This window comes from Malaclemys terrapin, chromosome 18, assembly GCF_027887155.1.
Source record: "Malaclemys terrapin pileata isolate rMalTer1 chromosome 18, rMalTer1.hap1, whole genome shotgun sequence".
Taxonomy (NCBI): domain Eukaryota; kingdom Metazoa; phylum Chordata; order Testudines; family Emydidae; genus Malaclemys; species Malaclemys terrapin.
Window position 1 is genome coordinate 791,955 of NC_071522.1, and position 8,519 is coordinate 800,473.

The window sequence follows — 8,519 nt, forward strand, 5'->3', positions numbered from 1 at the left end:
CCTTGCCACTCTCGCTCTCCACACGACACACCCAGACAACCTTACCTCTGCCCCCTTTGCAATGGTACATGGGAACATGGGAGCTCTGAGTGCAATGATACTTGAGGAACAGGACATCAGCCAGTGGTTGTGGTGGACTTTTAATGTGCTGGTGTTTGTTATGGAGGAATAAAGTACCCTTGTGGCTTCCCTATGGGGACAGAGCTAAGCTGTTTGGCTGCGGTGTGTGGTAAGCGTCACCTAAGCTGAGCATTAGTGTGCAGTGGGGGGGTGCGCACGCACCTGTGGGTGCATGTGTCTGTGAGTGTGTGCACACCTGTGTCTGTGAATGAGCATCTACTGATCCCAGCAAGATGCAGAACAGAAAGGAAGACACCAGTCTTTGAGCTTAAAATAACATTTCAAGCATCCTTTAGTCTTGTCATGTAACATTAATGAAGAATGCTAGTTAGCCTGCACACACAGGCAAGGAGGCACAACCACACCCCAGGGGTGCATTACAGATGAGGACCCAGGAGTGTCTAGCACTGCATCACCAAGCTATGTACAGCAGTCCCAGCCTCAGAAAGGGAATCTACACCAGTTACTGGTTTAGAGCTTTATCGTCCTTATTTTTATAGCTATATGGAGAAAAGTAACACGCCCAAAATGCTGCCCAGGCAGTGACCCTGAGTCACCCCTGATCATTCTGCTGCAGCCCCTGGCCTCCCTCCCGACTCTCAGCTACCCCCATTTGCTTGGACACATGTAAAACCTAGAGATAAGCTCACTGCAGCAGGGCCTGTGTCTTTGTTCATCTTCCATGAAGCACCCAGCACAAATTTGGGTGCTACAAAATAAATAAGAATCATTCATCCCCTTCTGCTCCATTGCAGCACAGCACCTGGCTGGGCCCCAATCTTCTAGCACTGGGACATCACAGTACCTGGCAACCGTCAGCAAAGGCACAAAACCACATCACATTACCACAACCAGGAGCCAGCGGCAGTGGGACACAAACACCACTTCTGACAGGGCAGCACCTGAGATGCCAACACCCAGCCAGGACGCAGCACCTCTGTCACGCTGCAGTTATCATCTAACACAATCTGTTTGTTCACGGAAATGCTATGTTCTTGTTCTGAACCGTCCCTTGAGTAGGGTGAATTGGGGTGACCACTCCGGGTCCTGTGCTTTGGGAGGCCCCGCAGGCCAGTGCGATTGGCCGGCATGGTTGGTCCTGGAAGAGACAAACCCTGTCACTTCCAGCCCGGGTCCTGCACCACCCTAGGTATGGCCCCGTTCTTGTTACAAAGAGTCACAGTCCCAAGCGTGCACGGGGGCTCTTGGGAAAGGTCAGCAGATCATCCTCCAGATGCTGAGTGAAGACCAGCTATCAGCGGGTGTAGGAGCGCTGCCAGCGGTAAAGGTCAGGTCTATTGTGGGGGCAGCAGGACTCCTGCCTGCAGCCACTTCTGCCCTGGGTGACCTTCGGCACCGGCCTGGCCCCTCTCTTCTTGGCCTGGCCCTTCAGTTTGTCCTCTGCGAGGAGGAAATCCACAGTGGTGTGGAAGAATTCCAGCAGCACTTCATGGCTCCAGAAGGCACCACACAGGCTATCCTTGAAGAAGCCACAGTGTCCACCTCCCTGGGTGAGCACTAGGAAGAAGTAGGGGTTTGTCTCAAACAGCTCAAAGGGCAGAGTGTCCTTGGGGGCCCCACACATGGGGTCGTCCTGGCTGCAGACGCACAGCACTGGTACTGACACCTCGTCCACATCCCGTAGCGGGTCGTTCCTCTCCCAGTACAAGTCCCAGGTCTGGGCCTGGCAGAACAAGACCTCCTCCAGCTCCCTCAGTGACTGGCCCCCAAAGAACCGATCCAGGGGCAAAACCTCCCCTAGCACCGTGGCAAACCTGGGGGAGACAGACACTGGTAAGAGCCCAAGCAGGAGAACGAGGAGGGGGGACAGCTCCCTGTGCTGGGGAGGTTCATTGATGGAGCATGGGGCAGCTCAAGGCTGAATGGGCCATCTCACCATGGCTCTATCTGGGACAGAAAAGGCCGTCTCCCTTCATCCACCTCCCCCAGGGCTCTGCAGCTCCCCATGTTGTGCTGAGAAGCACTCTCACTAACCAGGACTGCTCCAGCTACAGCCTAGGGTCACCAGCTCTGCCCCCTGCCTGCTGATCCCACAGGATCTCACGTGGGTCCAGGAGACATGGGCAAAGCCACTGGGATCCTTCAGTTCACTGCAAAGCTGCACTCAAGGCCTGGTGGAGTTGGGAGGCTGTGGCTCATTGTTTCAGACACTGCAGGGCCAGGCCATCACTACGCGCTGTCCATCTCCACCCCAGACAGACCCACAGACGAGTCACTCACCGGCTGAGCCACACCTTCTGGGACATGAGCAAGAGTTGTTGCCATAGCCAGGGACACCCAGCTTCAAACCATCCCCGAGGGTCAAAGATGGGGGAGATGCAGCCAGCAGCTGTCAGGAGGCTAGAGGAACCACATTCTCCCAGGTAGGAGAACAGGAGCCCTGCCCCAGTGCTCTCCCCCACTGCGAAGAGCAGGGCCCCTGGGCACCGGGAGCGGATGTACTGGATGGCTTCTCGCAGGTCAGCAGGATCCCCATATGGCTGCAGTGTGGTGGTGCTTAGGGGGCAACCATTCTGACCACGGCGGTTAAAGACAACAGGATGGTAGCCATGAAGGAGTGCCACGTGACATAGCTAGAACCAGACAACAGGAGTCACTGTGAGCACCCTGGGAACGACAGGGAAGGGCAGCCTGTCTGTCTCAAGGGCCCCACTCCCAGGCTGCTCTACGAGCTGGTGGGTTAGGGCAGAGCCGTCCCTTGGGTAGTGCAAATTGGGGTGACTGCTCCGGGACCCATGCTTTGGGGGGCCCCATGGGCCAGTGTGATTGGCTGGTGCGGTCAGTCCCGGAAGAGACGAATCCGTCATTTCCGCCCCAGGCCCCACACCCCCCTCGGGACAGCCCTGGGTTAGGGACTCAGACACAGGAGAAACCTGCGATCACACCTGGAATCCAGGTCAGGATTCTGCCCCGTGGCCAGTACCTATGGCTTTATAAATGGTCCTTTGAAAGGACCCAGGCAATGGGTCTTAGAAGCCTGTTCCTCTGCTCAGTGCCGTGGTATCACTGCCTGGAACGTTTGCCTCATTCTTCCTTTCCTCAGTGTCCTGGTCCCCGTCACCACCTCAGGCACCACATTCAGGCTGAGATTTGCAGATGTGCTCACTAATGTGGGCACCCAACCAGAGACCACTGGGCTGATTCCCAGTGTGCTGAGGACCCGCTGAAGTCAGTGGGAGCTGCAGGCTCTCGTGGGGGCTGGTCAGAAGCTGAGACACCCAAATGAGGGAGCACGTTGAGCAGTTAGTGCCTTTCATCTCTGCGTCAGCCCCTCCATCCCCAACTCACCCATCTCTGGCCCTCTCCCACTGGGATAAATCCATCGGTTAATGGGGTGAAGCTAACAGTGCCGGGGAAGTCGTCCACAGCCCCCTCCCTGCTGCAGCATGGCCCCAAACAGCACTGACCATTCAGCTTTCAATCACACTGTCCTCTCCCCTCCAAGTTCATGAGCCCTGCCCCTCCCTGCAAGAGGGAGGTTTCTGCCCCAGATGGTCAGGTGGGTTGGCTGCATTTCCCACGCGCAATGGCATGTTGTTATTTTCTGCCCATGCTTCCCATCTCCCTAGCTCCCTTTGTTTGCAACTCCTCCCAATTCAGCATCATTGGAAAATGTCACTGGCATCTTCTTTACCCCTTTTCAGATGGGCACCGCCTAGGGCAGGGTTCAGAGGACAGGAATCATGAATGAAGCGGTTAAAGAATATCAGCACTAGGTAGTGTGGAGTGGGCAAGGGCATCCAGAAGTGGCATATGGACCCAGCACATGTCCCGTGCTGCAGTCGGGCCGTGCAGCACTAGGTGTGGGTGCCACTGACGGGGGCAACCTGGACTCAGTTGCATCGAACAGCAAAGGGAGTACAAGGCTCCCCATTGTCTGACCCCGAGACTGGAGTTAGCTGGGGAGCTCTCTGGCTGGTATTGACCGTGTTGTTCTAACTGCACTCACAGGCTGTTGCTGGCCCTAGCGAGGTGGCGCTAAGGCTCATTTCTGGTAAGGTGAAGAGAGGTTTAAGGAAGCCCAGAAAGACTCATGTCTCCTGGCCCAGAGCCCAAGAGAATCCACTGTCTTCTCTGTAGATGCAGCTTGTCAGCTGCAGCAGCAAAGCCGAAGGGCAAATGGGGTCAGTGGGCTTGTGGGAGGATGGGGGATAAATCTCAGCACTAAATCAGCTGTTAGTAGCAATCGCTAGGGGACCCCTTCGGTACTGGGCAAAGAACACACTGCTGGGGTTTATACACAGCCTCCGCTAGAGCCTCTGCCCCAGGCATCGGGCAGCTGGGAGACAGACTGGAGCTCCATGCAGCTGCCTGGTGGGAACAGCCTGTCCTCCCTGGTGTGTGTGTGTGGTGCTGGGGGGGAATGGGGGTTGTGCAGCAATTCCCTAGATACCGTACGCCCTTCCAAATCCTGTCTGACCCCCATGTTCTCCAGCCAGGCACAGCACTCACCCCCATGCACCCCACCCCAAACAGGCCACAATGCTTCCAAACAGATCACTTCTGCCCTGAGTCATCCCCCCCACATTGCTCTGCCGCTCAGGGGCAGGGACTGGCTCCATCACTGCATCCTGTCGCTGTCTGTCTAAGGAAATTCTCTGAGCAGTAGCTGAAGGGGTCGGGGTCATGGTCCCTGTTTCTACAAAGGGGAAAACTGAGGTGCAGGGAGGGGAAGTGACTGGCCCAAGGTTACCCAGCAAGTCAGTGGCAGAACCGGGATTGGAGCTCGGGGGCAGTTCCTAGCGCCCAGCCCTGTTGCCTGTCACTGCCAGTCCCTCCCCCTCATTACCTTGCTGATGTTGCGGGTGACCTTCCCAAAGGAGCTGGGGACAAGCAGCAGGACAGGTGCGCTGCAGGGGCTGGATGTCTGCCTCCTCTCCTGCTGTGCTGGCCCCACTGCCCAGTCCAGAGCCACCAGCCCCTCATCACTCAGCTGCAGATAGGTCCTTACGAAATGCACCCTGCTGTCCAGGGGCCCCATCAGGCTGGCCAGTGTCTGCAGGGAGGGGAGAGCCCTCCATGGCCAGCTGGCTTCGCATCGGCCTTTCAGGGCCTGGCACTGGCTCTCCAGGTAGGCAGCCAGCGCAGAGGGCTTGCAGACCAGCTGGGCCCCAGAGCTGCTGGGAACTTTTGCTTTCTGAACCCAAACCCGCACACGCAGGAGGATGAGCAGCAGAAGGAAGCCCAGCACCCCTGCCCATGGCAGCATGGCCAGGACAGCCCCTTCCTGGATCACAGGTCCCTGCTCCTCTACGGGCTGTGGGGGGCTGAATCACACACAGCCCTAAGGAGAGGAAGGAGCTGAGCAGGGGGCCGCGTTGTCCAGACTTCCTCAGCAGACTTCCCTCCAGAGAGGACAGGTTTCTAGCATGGCAAGCTTCAACCTTCTGCTTTGGTAGCAAGAGAGGGCGGGGGTGGCTAAGGCGTGTGAAGCAACAGCCTGGAGGAGGAGCTGCGGCGGTTTCCGTGTCAGTCCCAGAAGCAGAGAGAGAGAACCACAGAGACCAAAGATTGCGCATTAAAGACTAACCCTTTGGGTGAGGGGACGGGGGACTTGGAGATGGGGTGTGTGTGAGGGATGCTGTGGGGAGAAAGGCTTCACTTGGCTGCTGGGGCAGGCGGCACCTCACTGCTCTCCACGTACCCCTCCGGGCACAGGAGTGAGAACAACCCCAGTCCTAGGAGAGCGCGCAAAGCAAAAAGGAAACCTGGGGAAGACAAAGCCCAGGACACCCAAAGCAAAGGACAATGGCTACTCTCTGCAGCGGGTTCAGCACCTTGCAGCAGGACAGCCCTGGGCACAGGGAGGGAAAGAGACATCCCAGTGGGCAGGGTCTGGCAGTGGCAGCCCTGGGGAGGGGCAGAGAGTGATGCTGCTCAAGGGGTCTGCAGCTCAGAGCAACTTGTGCCTTTGAGAAAATAACTTGATTTCTGATGGGAGCCGTGACAGAGGCTCATGATGCTGAACTGATGCAGGCCAGAGGCTCCAGCCCCTGCAATTTCATGTTTAGCTCATGAGCAAATACAGAAGAGAAGTGGAGTCAACATTTCCCGCCCATTATTCTCAGGCTCTGGCCTTCAGCAGCAGCATTTCGAATGCTCCAACCCAGGGCTGGACATCCAGGGCAGATGCACGGGCAAGAAGCAGGAGAGTTAATTGGGCAGTGCTTTCCAGCCCGCGCAGCGGAGCAGAAGAAATTCCCAGCTGCACGCAGCACTGTGCAGAGGTGGAGCACCACCTCCCTCTAGGAGCACCGCCAGCCACATCTTGGCCCTAAACACCCAGCACACGGCTCAGCTCTTGGCACTCAGAAACCACGACACAGGAAGCATGACAGCTGACGACTAGACCAAGACAGTCTAGAAGGGACACAGGGCACCAGAGCAGCAAGAACCAGTGTCTATCCCACCATCCTCCAGGGCATTTGGGTGCCTCTCAGACACACATAACCACTGCTGACATTCCACAGGGGAACCCATCCAGCCACACCTCCAATGCATGCGACAGTCCAGACAAAAAGCAAACCTAGACCGGCTCCCAGGGACTAAAGCCCTGGCTCCAAACCCCTTCACCCACAAGGCAAAAACCTTACTCCAAAGACCTTACCAATCACCCATGTCTTGGAGACTTCCCAGTCAGGATCCAGGCCAGCCCACAGCACAGACATGGCTTTGGTAGTGCTCACAGATTAGTCTCTGTTGTTTGGTGGGAGAAACAGTATGTGAGCGCGAGTGCGGTAAAGCAGGCACACCCGAGACTGGGTTAAGGGTGCATGTGGGTCATTGGCCTTTTCTGATCCAGGAGTGCTTTACTAGGCAAGCTTAATGCTCCCTTAACATTATATGGAACATGAATGAGAACAGCATCTGCAGTGATGCTAGCAGCAGGGCCAACGAGGGGGCGGGGGGGAAAGCTGGTACAAATTACCAGGGCCCCGCGGTCTGGAAGGGGACCCAGGGCCCAGCTTCCCCCGCTCGTCGGCCCTGTTTAGCCGATCCGCCCTTGCTGGGGGGCCCGAAATTTTTTTTCACCAGGGCCCGAACCAGCTCTCAGAGGCTCTGGCTAGTAGGGATACAACAACCAAGCGCTATTGATCTCTTGCTCCAGGCCATAAACTGACCACAGGGAGGGGTCAGGCAGAAACGTGTCCACCAGGGACAGCACTGCAGGTGCATTAGGTCTTCTCCAGTGCACCCTGCACTGGCCACCATATAAGGCGGTCCAATGCCCAAAGGGCACGCCATCCCACACCTCTTCCTACAGATACCAATTGCCGGGGAGGGCGGAGGGGAGTCTAGAGCAGTACATGGGCTTCCCCTGAACGACACACCATGGTAATTTACAGCCTGTTTTGTCCCTTGTTTCTTCATTGACCTTCCTGCCGCCTTGAAGGTTGTTTCATCCCCACAAATAATTTGCTCAGCAGAAGTTGCACAAGTCCCTTAATCGATATCAATGAGAACAGGTGCGGCCAGAGCAGGAGCTTGGGAGCACGTGGCCACAGCAGATGCAGCAGAGCAGGTGCCACTGGGAGGTTGTGGGGCAAAGAAAGGGAAATTGCATCCCACACCCCAAGGCCTAGGAAAGGAGGCATGACCGGAACTGAAGGACACAGACAGGGCTACAGGCGCAGCACCAGGAACTTAGTCCATCACAAATGAAAAGTCTCATTAAAAGTAATTCACATCATGCTGTGTCTGACACTCCCCCACAGAGGGCCCGGCCTCCTCTGGGAGCCATCTGGGCAAAGAGATGCTGCCTGTTTGCCCTGGAATCTTTTCTTGCACTAAAACAAAAATCCACTTACCCATGAAAGCTGACATAAGCAAGTGAATGGGAAGCTGTTATGGTTGCAGGGCCCTGAACAAGGAGCTCACAGGATGTGCTGGTGGCACAGGGAGTGGATTTGTGACACTGTCGCTCCCAGCTTCTGCTTTCTCTCTTCCTCTGTTTCTTTCTCTGGGCCATCAGGCAGACCCCAGCGCAGCTGCCACTCCACTTTGTGTGCCTTTGTCCCAGGTCCCGCAGTCAGCTCACAGGATCCCCAAAGTCCCTAATTCAGGTGAGAGAAAATAAGCCATTGCTTCTCTGTGGAAGTGACTCTGTTTGTGAAAAGGGCTCTGTGCACGCAGTATGGTCCATAACCGTGCCACATACAAGCAGCCTAGCTGAAAGCATGGCGCTGTAGCTGTAGGAGTGTGTCACACAGCCCTGCACTACATGTGCAAATGCCTGTGCATCAGACTGTCTGCCTTACACCAAACCTTCCAACAGGTGAAACTAATAAAAACCCTCTGCCTTTCACCAGAGGGTCTCAAAGTGCTAAAAGCCAGATGGAATTCCTTCCTGGCCCTGCTCAGCGTCCAGCTGGCATTAA

The 8,519-nt window shown here is 56.3% G+C and overlaps 1 protein-coding gene across 1 annotated transcript; it reads right to left on the minus strand.

Moving 5' to 3' along the window:
- Positions 1 to 394: 394 nt before the first annotated feature.
- On the minus strand, positions 395 to 5,592 carry LOC128825529 (protein ABHD15-like). Its single transcript, XM_054008092.1, has 3 exons — positions 4,931 to 5,592; positions 2,362 to 2,714; positions 395 to 1,895 (listed from the first exon to the last, which is right to left on the minus strand). Exons 1-3 carry the CDS (start codon positions 5,348 to 5,350, stop codon positions 1,376 to 1,378), a joined length of 1,293 nt encoding a protein of 430 aa, XP_053864067.1. The 5' UTR covers positions 5,351 to 5,592; the 3' UTR covers positions 395 to 1,375.
- Between the last annotated feature and the right edge of the window lie 2,927 nt (positions 5,593 to 8,519).

What these genes read in the sequence shown, in the direction of transcription:
- LOC128825529 (XM_054008092.1), bottom strand. Translation starts at nt 5,350, where the DNA reads ATGCTGCCATGGGCAGGGGTGCTGGGCTTCCTTCTGCTGCTCATCCTC. An exon ending in TCACCCGCAACATCAGCAAG is followed by an intron (nt 2,715 to 4,930) that starts GTAATGAGGGGG and finishes GTCTGGTTCTAG; the next exon opens with CTATGTCACGTGGCACTCCT. An exon ending in CAGAAGGTGTGGCTCAGCCG is followed by an intron (nt 1,896 to 2,361) that starts GTGAGTGACTCG and finishes TGTCTCCCCCAG; the next exon opens with GTTTGCCACGGTGCTAGGGG.